Source organism: Dermacentor silvarum, chromosome 2 (genome assembly GCF_013339745.2).
Source record: "Dermacentor silvarum isolate Dsil-2018 chromosome 2, BIME_Dsil_1.4, whole genome shotgun sequence".
NCBI lineage: Eukaryota > Metazoa > Arthropoda > Arachnida > Ixodida > Ixodidae > Dermacentor > Dermacentor silvarum.
This window is the reverse complement of record NC_051155.1, coordinates 206347582-206366726: the sequence shown is the minus strand read 5'-3', so window position 1 is coordinate 206366726 and position 19145 is coordinate 206347582. Positions and strand designations below refer to the sequence as shown.

The following is a 19145-nucleotide window of genomic DNA, read 5'->3' as shown; positions in this document are numbered from 1 at the left end:
CAGTGTTTAAAAAGTTACGAAACAAATCTCACCCCACAGGATTCTTGATATGTATAACAAAAAGCTGCAGGCCAATTAAAAAAATGAATGCTTAGGAATACACAGCTTTGAGATGCTTTTATTATGGCAGTTCACTTCACATGCTATAAAGAAGCACAAAGTGTTTCTGACCTGCCCTGGTGGCTCAGTGGTGGCTATGGCATTCTAGTGCAGAGCACAAGGTTGCTGCTTCAGTTACTGGCTGTGGCAGCCACATTCCAAGGGGGGCAGATTGCGAAAATGTTCATATGCTTAGACTTCAGTGCATACGAAAGAAAATTTATCAATTTATCTGAGACCGTGAAGGGGCAGCTTGCTGCACAGACTGCCTCAACATGCAGGCGCTGCATGTACACTCGCTACACACATGCAGGTGCCAAGTGAGAATGAGGCACACCATGACCATGTCTCACAGAAAGTGTGGCCAAGGCAATGCTCAGGTGATGCACCACAGATCTTGTATCAGGGGCGTTTTTGAGAAACTCGCACAAGCCTGTTACTGGAAGGCTACCAAAGCTGCCAAAGCTGCAGCTGCCCTGAAGCAGTAACATCGCTATTTTTTGTGGCCTTATCATTGTTATCATTGACACACCACCCTCCTAACCATACAGCATTACAAAAACTTTAGAACTAAGAAATATAGGGCCAAAATTGAAAATGCTGTAAAAGGTATTAATATCTAATCATAGCTGCTTTATATTTAGACCGTAAACAATGTTAGTGTTTCTTAAATAGAAGCACAATCATGGACAAATCCTGTTGTATTAATTTCCGTAATTGTAAAATGTTGTTATTTTTTCTATTACATATTCAGATGTTTTTAGCCCTACCTAGGCATGACACCTTTTGCATTGGACTTACACACAGATGCAAATATAATTTGATCCGATTTCAGCCATTTAGTTATGCTATAATAAAAAATGCAATGCTAGTAGACAAAGCTATATAAGCTTCTTGTTGCTATTTTGCAAAATTTTCCTGTTAATGACAAATTGCAGAAGCATAAGAGGTAACAGATGGCAAAGTATATGTTTAGTTGTAGTATTTGCTTCTTTCACAGCATGCAAGAACTGGGACACAGAGGAGCTTGCGTCACTGACTGAGTCTTCACATTGTTAGAAATGTACATAAAGAATGAACACTCACATTTCCAAAGGCAAACACTTTCTCACTGGGAACAAACTTGTTAGGGTACACATTGTCCAGGTACCACTTGAAAGACTTGCATTGCAGTTTATTACGCAGGGCCTTGCGCTCTGAGATGTCACCAAATGATATTTTCTGCAGTGAAACGAACAACTTAATGTTACTCATGCAGCAAGAAGACAAGAAAGCCCAATATGGCGTACGTGTGGTATAATTTGACTGATACAATATAACACAAAATATAACAAGCAGTAAAGGTCTGAAAATATAATATAATAAAATAACCTCACTTACTGATCTATTCTGTCAACAGACGAAGCTTGAACACAGAAAGCCAAAGGAGATGCTAAAAGCTATATTAGCCTGACAGGGGCTTCTCCTCCAGACAGTTCATCAGTCGGAAAACAAGACAGTGATAGAGCAAAAGATATGAACAGCAAAAATAAGAACAAGAACAAAGCGTGCGTATTGTGTTTACATTAAAAAAGAGGGTGACAATCATCTTCTCTTTGCCATAAAACGTGTGTTGAAAATACATTAGGCTATTATGACGCATGCAAAATATCAAACCATAACACTAAGATATAGCACGCAATGCACCTATACAACAAAGACCAACCAACTGTAACAGATGTCATTTTGAATGAGCAAATGTCTGAACACATTCTTGGGTACTCTTCTGCTGAAATCAATCAACTAGTCGACAATACTTAAAGGAGAGGGAATTGCATACAACAAGTAACAGCATTTTACACAAACCAAATGAAGCTCAAGTGAATGGACAGCATGCTGTTACAACTAGTACTGGCATTTTACACACTCCAGATGCAGCTCAAGTGAATGCACAACTAATTCTGCGAGTCACACACCTTAGTTCATGAAATCTTTATGCTGCTTCTAGCAAGTTCTGTCTGGTAACATGAATCAAGATGACTGTCTGCCTCTAGTGATGAACGTGCATTTGAATTTCAGCACCATCATCTACCCCGAGTTCCACTTTTCCCATAAATAATACAAATTTAATGAAGGACCTTCATATAAGTAGCACAGTCAACGTAGGCAAAGAAGCCACAAGGAAAGTTTGAGTATAAATTGCAACAAAATTTTGGGCCGCGTAGAAGGCATGGTTACAGATATTGCAGATATACAGCAGTTTCCGTCCAAGACTTTACGCTTTAAATACGAGTAGCTGCATCACGAAGGGTTTGCAAATGTATACATTACTGATACTGAAACTGAAAAGAAATGAACGTCACCATTACCGCTCTCATGACACATGACTCATGGCACATGTCTGAGAATGACTCGGAACGTGCCGCTCTTCAGCATGGCCTCAGAGATTAGCCGTTGCCCCTGGCTTCCCATGGTGTGCTGAAAAATCTCGGAGGTGATGTGCTGGGACTTGCGTCATAACCGCCATAAAGATTCCTACAACAATTACTAGATAGAACTCAGGTGCTGCGATCGTTCAGCCATCATGGGAATGATGGTTAGTACACGGTTAGTACATGTAGTTCCCTTAGACACTAGCGACACAGTTCCCTATAGTAATTGTTGTATGAAACTCCATGATACCCACCAACCACCAGGTGCACGCGTCGTCTGCTTTAGGTGCTATTTAAAGGCTGCTAATAAGAAAATTAGACAATTATCAGCCCTTCATCTCTGCCAAGATTGCTTAAGTAGCGTATACAGTACACTTCCGTTAATTCGCCTCCGATTATTTCGATTCCAGCCAAACGTCGTGGCTGGCGCCCATACATTTCTATGGGCCCAAACTTTCGTTATTTCAATCCTAAAATTGCCCTTCGCCGGTTAATTCAAACTTGACCAGTCAGTACGCATGCACCTCCTAACTATATTCACCCCAATAGCGACGACCCCTTTAGTGGCAACGCCTGTCTCAGTAGAGCTTAGGGGACAGTAAATGTGTTCACAAGTCTCTCCCGTCAACAACGCCTATTTCCGGCCTGCCTTAGGAAAGTTGTCAAGGTTTTCATAGCTCCCAATGTCTCATTACGGTATTTACCTGATTCTAACAGGCTCCCTTTTTTTTTTTTTTTCAGGAAAATTGACCCAAAAACTGCCTACGCAGTCAGTCAGGCACAATACCAGAACGGCCTTTGCGGCATTCGTATGCTTTCCCGCATAACAGAGATGTATTGCGGCAAAACTAACTTTAGAAAATGGGCCGACATTGTGCAAAACTTACAAGACCCTTGCCCATTTTTTCGTGCTAAAAACAATCTGGTGCACGTTAGATTTTTACTTTGTTTACTGGAGCTTTAATGTCATTTCTCCGTTAGTCTTCTGCTTTGGACACATAAAAAGTGGCCACACGTTTGATTCGGGGGTGTGTTACAGAATTGGGAAAATACTGCCAAATGAATCTGTGGTGTGTTTTGGCATTTTTTCTGCATCTTGTTTATTGTGACTGGCTTTGTCGGTACTGTCAGGGTCAAATTAATGGAAGTGGAGTGCACACCACATTTATTACGAATCTATCTAAAGTGAGTTTTCGTTGCAATTGGTTTTTAAACAGCAAATAGGCCCCTCATTTTTCTGACATTTTGATTTTGGGTTTTAAGCATGTGATGTTATCAAGAATGTCAGGTTCGAGATCTACACGTCATTCGCAATCAGGAACAACTGACTATGGAGATTATTATTGGAATTCATCTGACTATATATGTGCGATGCAATTACAACTTGCATTAATTAATTAAAAACATATTTGTTTGGAAAGAGTTTCAAGGCCTATCACATCACAACAGCTGTCAATTGTAATCATCACCAGAACTTTCTGAGGTCCATAAAAGCTTCAAAGAGTGCAAAGTAATGCACAGATGTAACGAGAATGGAACTTTAGGCACCGACTTATATTAAGAAGCCCGTAGATTTTTTTTAGCGAAGTATAGTTGGTAATGGCAAACCATCCTCTGCTTTGAGTCAACAGCATCATTTGCTATTTGACATACCCTGAGCTCTGGACGGTTCTGGTAGAAGTAGTACTTGTAGTTGTCCATCCACACTTCAGCAAGCCGGGCTGTGTTGATTCCGTGCGTGTCCTTGTTGCTTGGGAATTTGTACGGGTGGTAGTCGCGGAATATGTGGCCCACGTGAGAGCACGGAGCTATCACCAAGGAGCCACCACACATCCAGATCTGCAAACAATGGTCATTTCCAATAAATCAACACATTCGAGTGCAACAATACTGCGTGTGCTTATTTCCTCAAAGTAGTCACTTTGCAACTCTGTAGTTGAGTAGATTACAAGACTGGATTCTAAGAAACCTAAAGCTTTCACAGGGCAGCATTGTTGGGCTCTGGAAGCATTGCAATCAATGCATACTCGGTGTAATGATTCTATGTATTTTTCCATTTTCACACCTCTTAAGGGACACTTAAGAAAGATATTAAGCTAAGCCAGGCTGGTAGATTTTGTCTATGGAATTGAAAAGAGGCCAGTCTTACCATGGGCAGAGGCTTAAGCTGCTTGGAAGAATGTAAGAAGTCGGTAGTGACACCACTTCGAGAATCTCGTATCAGCTTCCAGTGACATAGATTTATAGATTTTTAACAATGTCTGGTGGCACTTTCATAGAATAAAAACAAACAAAAATTACACTGCACTGACAATTAAACAAATACTCAACCTTGCAACTTTTAATGGCATTTCCTGCATGAAACTGACGACAAACTGATGGCAAAGTACAGTGAAATGGGTGACGTCGAAACACCAGTTTGAGTGCAAATGTTTAACTATGGAAGCTTGGCATTCGTTTCTTCTATTAATACAATCAATTACATTCCGTGACAGATGAGCTAAATAGTTTCAGAAGAGCATTCTACCATCTGAAACTGCTGTAGTGTCCCCTTTAGAGGGACACTAGAGAGAAACATTAAATCAGTTTAGACTGACGGAGCATTCTTTCAAAAGTTGATTTTCATTAATTTCACAGTAACCAGTTCATTATTAGAAGAGAAAATTAATGTCGAAGTTCCATTGTTCTTTAAATTTCGTAACCACACACCAGCTCCGATATGTCAATATGACATAACGAATTGCAAATAATTTTTTTCACATTTGTGTCGTGGCTCACCAATGGCTCCTGAAACTTGCTAAGTTCAGTCTTTGGATCTTTTTGAATATGTGTAGTCTACCTTTACCAATAAAAATTTAACTGGACCTTATTACACACCATTAAAACCGACGACATCATGGCAAGCTGGTGTGGGGAATTCCAGGTGGCATTGGCACCCGTCTCTCGATATTGCCTTTTCTGGCTTACCAAGCCTCTTCTCCCAACAAGAGTGGCTTTGTTGGCATTGTGCAAGTCTAATTTGCTATTACAGCTGAAATTATTTTTTTCTTTAGTGTCCCATTAAATTTGATGCACAATAGACATGTATGCTGAGCATGTCTGCATGTCTGGGCATGCATGCTCAGCCTTGGCTTACACAACAAATGAAGCTACAAATGAAGCTTGCTACAAATATGAACGAGACTCGCCGTAATTGTTATTTAAACCAACTTTCTCTCCAAGACTCTTCGATGTGCGGAAGTTTGTTACTGAATGCTACAAAAAAAGAGGAAAGAGAAACTAAGAAAACGCATAAATAAAAGGAATGGGTGCTCTGGAGAGGTGCTGAGGAGATTTGAAGAGGTCAACACAGGTAGTAACCATGCCAGAATGCTTCCCTGAACTCCCTGTGGGACAGTACAGTGGAAAACCGTTTTTAGTTTTCTCAAACAGGGAGCAACACTAACTTCTTCATGCTCATGATGCTGTCTTTCTTTTTCTTTTTTTTTCAGCGCCTTACATATCACCACGACATTCAGGTGTGCATGAAGCTCTATGGCTGCTGCTAAGCTAGAAAAAAATGTTCTTACCAATGTTGCAGTACAGATAAGGTTGAAAAACAAAGCAGATTAATGGCATGTAAGAAAAAGTAACATGAGGAAAAGAAAAGTTATAAAATGCTGGACAAAATAGTCCTTGAGTGAGACAGAGTGTTTGTGGCAGGTGACGCCTCCCACTCACAGTAAGCAAAAAAGAGGTGATGCTTGTTTGGTGTGCAGCCGAATTTGAAAACACCTGCTTATGCACATAGTTGTGGCAAAAGGAGGCTGCATGCCTGCTGAAGAGGCATACAAATGATGAGAAGAAGGGCTTATGCATTGAACTCCAGTGCTCATGGAACTCAAAAGAATGCCCCATGATGCTTTAAGGTTCCCAAGATCTCAGTTAGGGAATTATTGTAAATTTCATAATCGATCTCTTTCAACTTACACGGAATGACATCTCCAAGTTCTCGCCTCCCCAGCCTTCCATCTCACTGTCGTAAGAGCCGCTCTCCCAGAAGTACTTGCGGTCAATGGCGAAGAGGCCACCAGCCATGGTGGGTGAACGCATGGGGTCTGCTTTGCTCTTGCGTGCCTTCCTCCAGGCCTCGGGCGTGTTTATCCAGATGAACTCGCCCTTCCAGTTGAAACCACCGATCTGATAGAAGTCTGAGCTGGTGCCCATGTATTGAAGCGTCTTGTCATCAATTACATCAATGATGGGGCACACCACTGTCGTACGATCTTTCTTTATAAGCTCCACCATGGGCTCCAGCCTGCATGTGGAAGGAATGGGAAATGTTAAGCATCCTAATTGCTCTTTGCTTGCACGTAGAGCAACAATTATTACTAAATTACACTAGGACAGCATCTGAAAATTATTTCATTTTTATTTGTTTGGTGCTGCTATCCTAGGTTGCAATGCAAATACTCTTCTGAATCTTTTGTGCAATCCTCTTGTTCAACCAACTCATGATGCTAGTAAACCACAATCTGCATTAGGCAAAACATCTAGAAAACATTCACACTTACATCCCAATAGGGCAGTGTTTGCTCAGAGCCAGTATTAAGCCTTCCAAAGCATGGAATATTAGATAAAATTTGCTCATGGCAGCAGCATACTACTGCTATTGAGGAGTGCAACGCTGTAAAAACACGCAGTTTGGTGTTTTAGATGAAGGAGCCCATAGCAAAAGAATTATAGCATGGGCAAGGCAGTGGAGAAAAAAAAAGTCTAAAATAAAGGTAAAAGGTTCTTCTGGCCTCAATGAATCGCTCTTATACACCGCGAGCAACACATTTGATTTCAATGGAAACGTTCTCGGTGCATCATGTTGAAACCAAATGAATAAACTTTTTGTGTTTGACATTTTGTCAAGCATGCCCTCCAACAGACAGCGCAAACGTGTGAATATCATTTGCACGGGAGTTAAAGGGGCCCTGAAACACTTTTCTAACTACTCATAGAATGACATCACTATTAAATTACACTGCCTCAATAATCTCCTGCCTCAAAAATTTTTTTGATCCTTCAAGCACAAATGAAGTTAGACGTAGTTATCGGGTCGATGAACGGTTTTCTTTCTCTTTTCATTTCCACTAGCACGCTGGAAGCTACACAGGGGCATGGCAAGGGGCGCAAGGGAGCAGTGCACCACTGGCCCTGCCCAAAGGCTGAACGTCTCAGCGGCGAGATAGCTTGTGGCGGCACCCCTTGGCCTGGCCATGGTATCTACGCTATGCTTTTAATCTCAGAGGCTACGGACAGCAGATGCAGCAACACACAACTGTTGTCTCTAGACAGGCAGTGCAAAAATGAAATGGTTTTTCCGTCATTTTGAGATCACACACATATGTATTTTTAATTTATTTAACTCAAATTACCAATTATTGTATTACTGAGCATATTCTCACGATCATGAAATTAGCCAATAGCTGTTGGTGGGTCCAGCTGCTTGCAATTACACTGCATGACAACACTGCGAAGAAGAGAGAAAGCGATCTTTCACTATTTTCGACACAAGATTGTAAATTCCCATGGCTACATGTAGTGCAATAATATTTGGCTCACATGTTCACAAAAGCCTCAATAACAAATTGGCAACATTTTCTTATCATGTTCAAAAAGTATTTTTCAAACGCCCCTTTAAGAAAGACAGCATGAAATAAAATTCCAGCAGAACCTATCTCATGATGAATGTCGACGCTAATGTGATTAGCATTCAAGCAATATAGCAACTAACTGTATTGTTGAAGATACCTTTATTTACAATCTGTGTTGAGGAAGTAGGCTACGACTGTTAATTGCATTAATACAAGCATGCACCACAACGCCACCACAGACTACGGGGTGTACACCTTCGGATGCCATAAAGAAAGCTTCACTAAACATGGCCTCCCAACAGCAGCCAGTTTTGTCCCGCTGACACTGGGTTCAGGATTTTGACTTCGAATGAACTACAGTTCAATTGCATAGGCATCTATTTCAGCCGTGAAACTTTTACTCATTGTCGGGTAGAAGAGCGGGCATTCTCACTTTTAACAGTCGGACATGAACCTGTGAAATGCGCTCGCTCGCCGCAATTGAAGAGTGTTGTAAAAACAGTTAGACACCGGCAGGCCAAGGAGTGCCTGAAGTATCTAAAGAATGCTAATCGAATTAGCCCTCTCAGACACTATGTACACAATTGTGTACGCCAAGATAGTACACCAACAGCAAAAGCATTTATTAAAGCTTTTGCTGTTGCAAAACAGTCAAACAGCAGCTTTTCAGAAAGCCCATCCCGGCATGCTGGGGACCAAAGGAGCTGCGCGACCAAAGGTGGTCGCGCAGCTTGTGGGAAGAGCACGGGTGGTTGCGAATCGCGTCGCATAGTCTGTAGCGACGGCGACCCATCTGTTTCCTGAGACAGACAGAGCAAATGGGCCAAGTAAGTAGAGGCCAACGCGATGAAACGGCTCATATGGAACATGGAGAGGCTGAAGATGGCCAGCAGGCGGGAGCAGTGGCTTTTTCCAGCGCTGGAAAATGCCACAAGAGGCCACGTAACGGCGCACCAAGTGGGACATGCCTGGCCAGTAGAACCAACGGCGTGTGCGATTGTATGTGCGTGAAACGCCGAGGTGTCCCGCTGTTGCCGCATCATGAAGCTGGGCCAGAACAGTCGAGTGGAGGTGTGCCGGAATGACAAGTAAGAGGTCAGGGCCATCAGGAAGCAAACTGCGATGATGTAAAATGTCATCGTGTAGCACAAAAAGTCAGAGAGAGGCATCATGAGCCTGGGAGTTGAGACGGTCGAAAATCTTGCGTAGGACCGGGTCACGGCGCTGTTCAGCAGCAATGTTGAAGAGTTCAGATATGGCAAGCACAGAAGGACTGTAGTCGTTCGGTGTAGGTTCTGGTTGGTCGACAGGGTACCGGGTAAGGGAGTCGGCATCCTGATGCAAACTGCCCAATTTGTAGACGACCGTATACGAGCATGAAAGAAGCCCAGCGAATACATGCAAAGTGCCTCGAGCAACCAGTCGCGTGGAAATTTTGCGTGTATTCGCGGGATTCTTTTACGCTCGGAAAAACACTTTTATGCAGCACATATTGAGCAACAGAAAGCTGTATCAGGAGTTTCTCATGTTGCTCTACAGTTTTGTCATTGACACTTTTCCGCTAATTATAATATTTGAGAAGTTGAATAACTAATTAAGACTGATTATGTAAGTAGGCGGAATGCAAAATATAATCGGAGTATCTCCAAGCGACAGAAAACAACATTACCTTGGTTCTCTCCAGCTACATGGAATTTGCATATTTTAAATGTTTGGCTCCAGTTGCGTGAAACACCCTGTATAGTAAGCAATAATTTTGCATCGGCTGGCCAAACCAAGACAATCTTCAGCAGCGCTTCAGCACCAGAGAGAATGAAAAGACAATAATCTCGATCAGGGAACAAAGCATTTCTTTCCAACCCACAACATCCCCAAGGATGTGCACCAAAGCTACAAGCCAGTAGAAAGGACCATAAATGGAAACTCAAGATTTTAATGATCCAGATTAATCTATGAAACAGTTACCACCACAAAATCACCTGGCTCCCTATTACACACAGCCAATGTCACTTTTGCCAGGAGGCAAGTTTTCCCACTGTGAGGAGCACATTGATGTATCCTTCTCATTAAACTATTATGAATGCACTCGGCACATTTTCTCCTATCATTCTTTTTTGGTATACTTATTTACTAGTGAAATGCACTATGTTCACATATGCAAGTGCCAAGACAAACTACCATAAAACCAGTAGTTCGCCCATTACAAAATGCAAATCCTAAAAACACCAATGCAGCAGAAGACACTGCAAGCTTACTTCCAATAAAGCACAGGCATGGCAACAAACATTTGCATGGCCAGTACTGAAACGATTCAAATGCTGTGAATGATGACCTTCTGAAGCATATGCCATGTTTTTTTGAATGCCAAGACATTTTACGAGACCTTCCAGCAATACATTTTACAGAATGAACTATGCACATCAGCCACTCTGAACTATAAGAACTTCACAAAATGGCAATGTGAAATGGCAGTGGGGCCTATCACCTTCATTTTCTATGCCTGCTGCGACATATCATTTTTATTCTTTCAATTCCGTAAGAACTTGTCTCGGACAAGTCCGAATGTCATGGTAATAGAAACCAGCTGCACTAATACCAAGCCAGACTAGAATGGTAGGTTACCATTCCAAGACTGCACTTCTGAAAAAGGCTGGTTATTAGAAGTGATGACGCAGGCCACATTTCCCATTTATTTATTGCAACTACAGCGTGAAACAAAACAATGGAAAGAACACATGCACTGACTACCAGTTGTACATTCTTCAGAAAAACATACTTTTTAGAAGAGTACTGACATAAAAATTTCGTGTATCGCTTTTCTTGCTTTGTTAAGTAACTGTTGACTCCATAATTATGGTATGATGCCTCAATTCCTCAGGAGCACCATTAATAGCTAATTATGGCACCTTTTATATGACCCATTCAAAATGCATGTCAAGTGATGCATGGCTTCGAACATAAAAAAGAAGACTCATCACATCACCAAAAGCAGAGGTGGGCATCAAGCGGTATCACAGACTACTTAAGAGCCCACCAGTCAGCCCTATGCAGTGTTTAAAGGCCATACAATGACCGTGTCATCGAAAGCTATAAAATTGGCCCTTTCAATTGTGCACTTCTTTCGGCAACATAGGGGAACCTGCTCTCCCTCCCCTCTAGTCCCATTGAGTGGTGGACAGACTCGGCTATTGGCAGCACGGCCTTAGCATCAGTGGTACTATTACGAGACCGCCAGAACAGCTTTTGATGACCTGATCACCTTTCTCGCCTCCAAAGATATGCTGCACTTGGTGTGTTTTGAACTGGTAACATTAAAAGGTAACATAATTGCTAATTATTTGATGCGCTCTTAAGGAATTGAGGCTCCATAGCATATTAGTGGTTCAACGGCTATCCGATATATAGCAGCAAAAACAAGACAAACGCTTTCTGTCAGCACTCCTTTAAACCTTTTACTGCGATAGAAATTATAAACTTGAAATCATGGTGTAAGAACAGGTGCTCCGACAGAAGTGTGCCGCGCGTCTCACTAATGTTGGGCCGCCGCTATGGGGCGCACGCAACTAGGGGGCTGGGGCGTCGGGGGCAAGACATTCCCTGGCCACCGTGCTAGGAGCGCGCTTTGTGGCCTGTTTTTTAGAGTGCCTGCTACTGTTTTTAACCACAAACCTTAAGCCACTGTCTTTATGTTACAAAATCTTAAAATGGGATTTTTAATTGCTGAGGTGCTTTGCTGCATTTTCCAAACAAAAGTGTATAATATTTCTCTCAGTGCTGCACTCACAGTTATTAAACATTCACGACGGAAAAGAGACTAGAGTTATCTGCAACTTGTAAACCAAAAAGAGGTGTCCATTGATGTGCAGAAGGCACGTACCCATGTGGCGTATCTCATAGCATAGCTTTACACGAGCTTAGCCAGATTTCTCTAATTTGCTCTTCTGGACATGCTGACGAGAACAAATTTATTGTGCACTGCTGTCCATGAACCTGTGACATACGCCAGGTCAAAGTGCTTCTCGCAGCCGTACTCTCTTGGTTGGAGGATGTGGTCTTCACATTTGAGAGCACGTTACGAACCATGCAGTCGGCTCTTTTCACTGAGCATGGAAACTCTGTCTTTACACATTCAATACCCGCTGTTGCAATTTGGTGCGAATCACTTCTTGCCTACAATCCGTCTCCACCAGGCAACGTCACAGCTCGAGATGCAGACCTCCCTTTCCTCTCTTGAGATTCAGACTGTTTGGCTAAATTTTTAAGCCTATACCAAGAACGACGATGATAGATTGCTCAATTTTGAAGTGAACATTGATAAACTAAGAGCTTATTGTCTGCCCACACCGCTTGTCGGCGACCGCTTCCAAGGATCAACACACGCCGTCTGCTAGAGCACTCTGCGCGACCGCACTGTCGGAGTCGTCATCATCTGTTTCGGCGCCTGAGGGATTTGAATTATTATAGTATGTAGAAGACAGAAACAGAAAAAAAAAATTTTTTTTCAGCGCATTTTACGTACAGTTACCATTACTTACACGTTAGAATTGCCCGCTTTTTCAGCCTCCTAACATGTGCTGCCGTGCAACGGTACAGACATGAAACACCACCATTAGTAAGACGCGTTTCTCATCAGCGGCCCCCGCATCGTCGGAGCACCCTTTCTTCTTACACTGTGCTTGAAATCGAGTTTGCTGTCTCTCAGAACTGTCTCCCATCATCAGGCTACCTACTCGACCTCAGTTTCCCTCTCACCCATATGGTGAAGAAAAACAAGTCTATCCTCACAACAGCCTCCACTGGGTATCAAATCTGAGCCTGTATCTGCAGCAATGTGCAGCTTGGACCCAAACACGTTAACAACTGAACTACCCCATAACATTCACGCTTGGTAATTTGCACGAGACTTTCAGTGCCATGCAGACTCAAAGAGCAGCAGTATTTGTGCAGAGGCCACAACAGGCAATACTGTAGCGGACAAAGACGGCAGTAGGCACATTGCGAAGTTGTTCTTGAAAAGCTGGTGGTGTGTACCGTGAGAACCTATTGCTGTCACAGTAAATGAGTTCAGAGCCAGAGGAATCACCAAAGAGTGCCAATTTTCAGTTGTGCTTGTGTTGTGTTGTGTTCCTTTCTCGTCCATCGATTCCAATCATCATGTGGTTACAAGATGGAAGCCTACCAACTAGCATTTGGAATTTTGCACTAACACCGCAGTGCTTACGTCATCATTGTGACATTAAAGATTTCACAATATCTGAGCATATTTCAAACATTCCTTTTTATGTAGGAGAAGCTTAGAAAATCTACCAGATAAAGACACACACTTCGTTCATTTATGTATTTATTATTATTACTATTATTACTAGTAGTAGTAGTAGTAGTAGTAGTAGTAGTAGTAGTAGTAGTAGTATGGTAGTAGTAGTATTAAAAAAACAGCTCTCCTTGGCTCTTGCAGCCATTTTTGTGGTAGGTCAGACAAAGATGGTCAGACTTGGAGGTGGGAAGGCGAGGAAACGCGCCTAGGGAAAGGGCACGCGCTCTCGGGCAACCGAGTTGCGAGGAGGGGTGGGGGAAGGAGGGTGGGGAGGCATCGTGCATGAGCTTTCGCGTGCCCGAGAGGCGGGAAAAGGCGGGAGGGGGGGGGGGGGGGGGGGGTTAGGGCACACTGTCGCTTGTTAGCTCGCTCGCTCGTTCGTGTTCTTTTTTATTTTTGAGTTGATGTGGGATTGTTAACATGGTGCCAAAATCACTACATTTCTTTATTCCCTATCTGGCGCCCCAAACATCTGTTTATGGCAACACTAAAGTATTAGTTCGGCTTAACATGCAAAACAAACCACCACTTCAGAGTCTACCATGTGTCTTGTCATCCTACTGGTCTTTGCCTTTTCTTTTTCTGCTGGTACGACGTCGTATAAACAAGAACCAACTAGCCCAGGTTTTCGGCCGTACTGCCTTTAATAATTTTATAGTTTCACATTCATAAATCATCAGACAAGTTATACGCACGCGCACGCATAAACCGGCCCGACTCGCGCATGTGGTACGCCGGCAAGTTGAGAGCTACCGGACTGGCCCGGAAAGAGGCTTTTAGAGCAGCGAGAAGGAAAGAAACAAGAATAAACGCGCCCGCTGCTCTTCGAATTCCGGTCGTGCTCGTAATACTGGACGGCCGTGGAGGAGAACGGCTGTCAAGACCAAAAGATAACAAGAAAAGGGGCCATCCTCAAGCGCAGCGTGCTCTTCTTGAACACCATCGGCGAGCCTGTTCGCGCTTTCTGTTGCTGTTGGAACAAAAAGAATATGGCGGTAATGAGCGGCGACCGGGAAATCGAGAAACTGGCGAAGAATCAGAAGAACGAGCAAGGAAAGCGAGTAATGTGGCCCGCGGCGGCGGCTCCGCAGCTTTCCTGTCCCGCTGCTGCTGCTGCTGCTGCTGCTGCCCTGCTTCCACACCATACGTACTCCTCGTCACGTCGCGGTTTTCCGGACCGACGCTCACGGCATTCGCCGATGAATCGCTGTCTCGGTGGCTCGGGGGAATCTCGCTTCCCAAATTGCGCTCAACGAGCGGCAGTTTAAAAGCCGCTCACACTCCTCTCTCCTTCCTAATCTGCGCTTCCCAGCCCTCTTGCCCCGTTCAAGCACTGTCTGCACCGCATACCGCACCACCATCGAGTGCCGCTAGCTGCGTGGTTGGTGCGGTCGTGATCTCACGAACTTTACGAGCTTAGAGCGCCTGCGCCCTCTCCCGGCTCTGCTGATGTCTCTACAAGGAGCCTTGACAACCACGTCTCGACTCTCGGCGTGCCGCTAGCACGATGCCCTCGAATTGCTGCTTGCCGCACAAATGGCCATGCGTCAGCAAGAACCACTGCGGCCCGGGCGCTTCTTCGTGGAGGCACATGGTCGAAATACACGACTCCGAATCTCCGAATGACTCCAAGAAGAGTCACGTCCCGCTCTCTTATGTCTTCAAGATTCTCAAGGTGGCAGCATGCACCATAGCTGAGAAATGTTTGCACCCTTGGGGCTTATCTCAGCCTCCCAGCAATATTAAGCATAGCTCCCGTTGTCGGCGACTTTCAAGAGAACTTGAACGAAAATCCAGAGCCGTTATCCGGGCACTCAAGACGAGAATGGGCGCGAGAACGAAACGAGAATCTGTGAGAATATCGGGGCATCGTTGCGAGAGCAAAACGAGATCACCCGGGCAACCAGTCAAACCTTAAGAAAATGCGGTCTCTGGCCCCAAGGGCCCCAACCCCTTGTACAGGACCGCATTACATACGCTGGTTACTGCCCAAACAAGTTGCAAACAAAATATTGCTTCCAATTTCTTCCTAATGTTCGCAATATCACTCGAGCTGTAACTTCTTGTACGCTGAAGTTTAATTTGTCATTTCCAATAGCGACGTTCAAAAGGCAGATACAGTGCACTTGATTGTTATCTTTTGGCGCTGAGACAGGGTTGCCTGGACCCTTTTCAACGCCAGCGGTCCGGGAGTTCCGCGGCGCTGGTTTGGCGCCCCCTCCTCCGAGAGATGGCGTCACGCTGCGCGACCAGGCCAGCAGCGTCCGGCGCGGCGCGGATGGTTCTTTAGCCGAGACGAGACTTGCAACGAGGTTCAGTTCAAAACAGGTTCATTTCGGCTCAGTAAGCTTTCAGGCCTGCGTCACGGCACCAATCTGCATTGGCGGTAGCCATTTCATGCTTACATCTAGTCTGGATTACGGGAGAGTCAGCAGTTTTTCGTCATTTATCTACAGCATCACGTGCCTTACCTTTAACTGCACGCCCGATACTTCCAAATCACGGACAGCATATCAGCGTGACATACCGATCTTGACAGGGAAGTATAGCGAGCGCAGAGTGTAAAAAGAAACGCGTAAGATATAGATTACGATTATTGTTTAGGGACAAGATAATTAAACTCCAAAGGGCTTAAACTTGTTTGATTGCAGTGGTATCAGACGACCGGCAACGATTTTATCACGTGTTCGATCGTCCTTTAGTCGAAAAAAAAAAAAACTTAAACCCTTCGGGGCTTATATCCTGCCCCGAAACGATAATCGTCATCAATCTTGCGTACACTCTGCGCTCACTACATTCCTGTCAGAAACTCTATGTAACGCTGATACGCGAGTGCTGTTCGTGACTTTCAAGTACTGGGAACCCATGAAATGCGCGCAAGACACAGACGGCGATTATTGCTGGGGGACAATATATGCCCCAAAGGGTGCACATTTTCCCGAGAATGTTGACTACAGTATCTCTCGATCCCGACGTCAAGGCTCGGGGCTACAATGTCGATGGCGTGAAAGACTGAGCCGATTTCCACGTCCCGGTGACGTCCCGGGGCAACGAGGAACGGCCGAGCCACCGCAACGGCCCAGTGCGACATGATACGCTGTTACTGCAAAATCATATATCTGCATTCAACGTGTCGTATACCGAAACACTCGCCGTTCCACGGCCATGCTCACTTAGTGTCCTTGCGCAAGAACATGTTAGAAATGTTAGCAGCGGATAGCTCATTCTGGTGGCGTAGTTCGTAATCCGAAAACGGTCATTCGGTCGCGGATCTGACTCGCAGAAATGACGAGTGCACATTTTTTAGTACATGGAGCTCCCCCTGCGTTGCCCACACACCTCCCAGATAAACACCAAGCCCCGGTCAACAGCGTCCGAAAAGGAACGAAGTAGGGCCTGAAGATCGACGTATTTTCAAAACAGAAAGAAACAGAATGGCTGCTATCGCGAGAGTGCCTCAAGCTGACGCCAGATTTCCGCCGACGAAATGGGGCTGCGCGGTATTGGTGTTCCACGCGCCTCCCTCGGCCCCGTTTTTATGTCCCAGGGTTCACATTCCCATCGCGACGTCTCTCGTGCCCTGTGCGACTTAGGGAGCCTACATGCAAGCGCTGTTTTAGGGTGGTGACAACACCAAAATTGTGACCGCTATATACCGCCAAATTTGGTGGGTAACCATTTTGGTCCCCAGTCTTTCTGCATTTTTTTTTTTTGTCACGCTCTGATGTACTCATGTTGGCACGCGATCTATTAAATTTCTTTAATTTAGTTTTCCGCCAGTGCGCACAAGAAACCTACATCCATCTTTAATATACTAGTTGCCTTTTCCTTTTATTTTAACACATCAACCTTACTTTTCTATTCCATGTCGTGCGACACATATAAAGCAACAAGTTTTAAGGCACGATGGCGTGCTCGTGGTAGTATTATCTCACACCAAGAATGTGAACTGCATTAAGCATTGCCGTTGCCTTCCAGTTGTACATAATATTAACGGGTGTTTTTCGAAGTGCGCTCTAATAAAAGACTGTCCTTACTAGTCTGTTTAACTGAAACGTAGACGTGCCGTGTACGGCGCTCAGACGCGCCATTTGTCTCTGGTTGCTGAGGCCAAAGTTTATTAAAAGAAGTTAATTAATTTCACGTCACCAAGGGTTGCGGGAAATGTGGTCTGTCAGCTGGTCTTTCGCCATTTTGTGCCCCAAATTTAACCCGCCAATTTATCTGGCGGCGGCAAGTGCCCTTACAAAGGCTGTCACCACCCTAAAACAGCGCTTGCATGTAGGCTCCCTAGTGCGACTGCGCTGTGCGACCTAAGATACGTATTTACATATCGTTGTTTTCTGCTATCGCCCATCGAGAGATAAAGCAAGAGGTCACACCGACATATATCCTCTCGCGCTCTGTACTTACCGTCTAGCGGTGAAACACGTCCTAAAACGCAGTAAAAAAGAAAAAAAAAAAAACATACGCGTACGTCCCCGCCAGAGCGGACAAGACAGCGTTGGACGCGGGTACACGGCGGACACGTGCAAAGGACGCTACAAAAGCTCATGCAGATCCAACGCACATGTTGGAATCTATGTGAAGCGAATCTTTCGCGAAGCGGTTAATAAAATGCTGCAATTTGCCCATTTCGTTCTTTCGTCTTTGGCGTAAAGTGGCGCGCACGTGTGCTCTCGCTCACCCTTGCTACACAATGTGACAAATCCTATATTGCCTCATATTTCCTCATTTCTTCTGACGTATTTTAAGTGTATGAACAGGCCCCTTCTTGGCCGATCGCTCGTTGTGGGTGTGTACCATATAGTATGGATATCATAAGTACAATGAACACGTGGCGATCATCTCGAAGAGCTATATAGTTGGTGGCACGGTATGTAGCGCCCGCTTCTTGTCGAATCCCCCCGTCGAGGGTATAGAAATCATCATCATCATCATAATGAAAACGCGGACACGCTCCTGTGTGCCATGTGCCATATTACGGAAATCATCTTCACAATCAACACGTGGCGACCATCAGAAAGACGTAGTTGGTGTTGGCACGAGAGAATTATAGGGCTGTGTTCGTTTGTGGCCAATAGTTAGAGCATTGGGCTGCGGCGCTGACGGGCCGAGGTTCAAATCCCGCGCCAGACACACATTCTTTTTTTTTTTTCTTGAATATAATCGACGAGAAACCGACCAGCGACCGACAGACAGGTCACCGACCGACACAGGCCAAACTACGGGATGGTAGGCAAAGAAATCTTCGCTACAATAAAAAAATTCCTAATGTCTACAGCGCAAACAACAATGACGAAAGGGAGACACGAAACGACAGGACTACGGGCCATATGGTTCTGCCATATGGTCCTACCATATGGTCCATACTGGCAGCCTAGCCCCGGGCAAACCGTTGGAAAAATAAAGTTTATTCCTATCCTGTCCTATGGTCCTACCGTTTCGTGTCTCTCCTTCGTCTTCGTTGTTTACGCTATAGCAATTATCAATCAATACCAAATATATAGCCCAATTCACCGCTCTCCTAAATACAATATACATCTCCCTCCCCCTCCCTCCCGATTCCATGCATGCACAAAGCAGGACATATCGAACAGCGCATCCTTTTCCTTCTTTACACACCCCCTTTTTCCCACGGTGTTATAGTGCGTGCGACTGAATGCACTTTCATGCTTCACTTTCTTCGGCCTCTCC

The 19145-nt window shown here is 44.5% G+C and overlaps 1 protein-coding gene across 1 annotated transcript in view; it reads right to left on the bottom strand.

Moving 5' to 3' along the window:
- Positions 1 to 19145, bottom strand: part of LOC119442481 (polypeptide N-acetylgalactosaminyltransferase 1-like) — a 56648-nt gene that overhangs the window by 10375 nt on the left and 27128 nt on the right. The window contains exons 4-6 of the mRNA XM_037707380.2: positions 6480 to 6807; positions 4164 to 4349; positions 1186 to 1320 (exon numbers count right to left, since the gene is read on the bottom strand). Of these exons, the coding sequence (XP_037563308.1) occupies positions 1186 to 1320; positions 4164 to 4349; positions 6480 to 6807 (649 nt within the window). The remainder of the gene's footprint in view (positions 1 to 1185; positions 1321 to 4163; positions 4350 to 6479; positions 6808 to 19145) is intronic.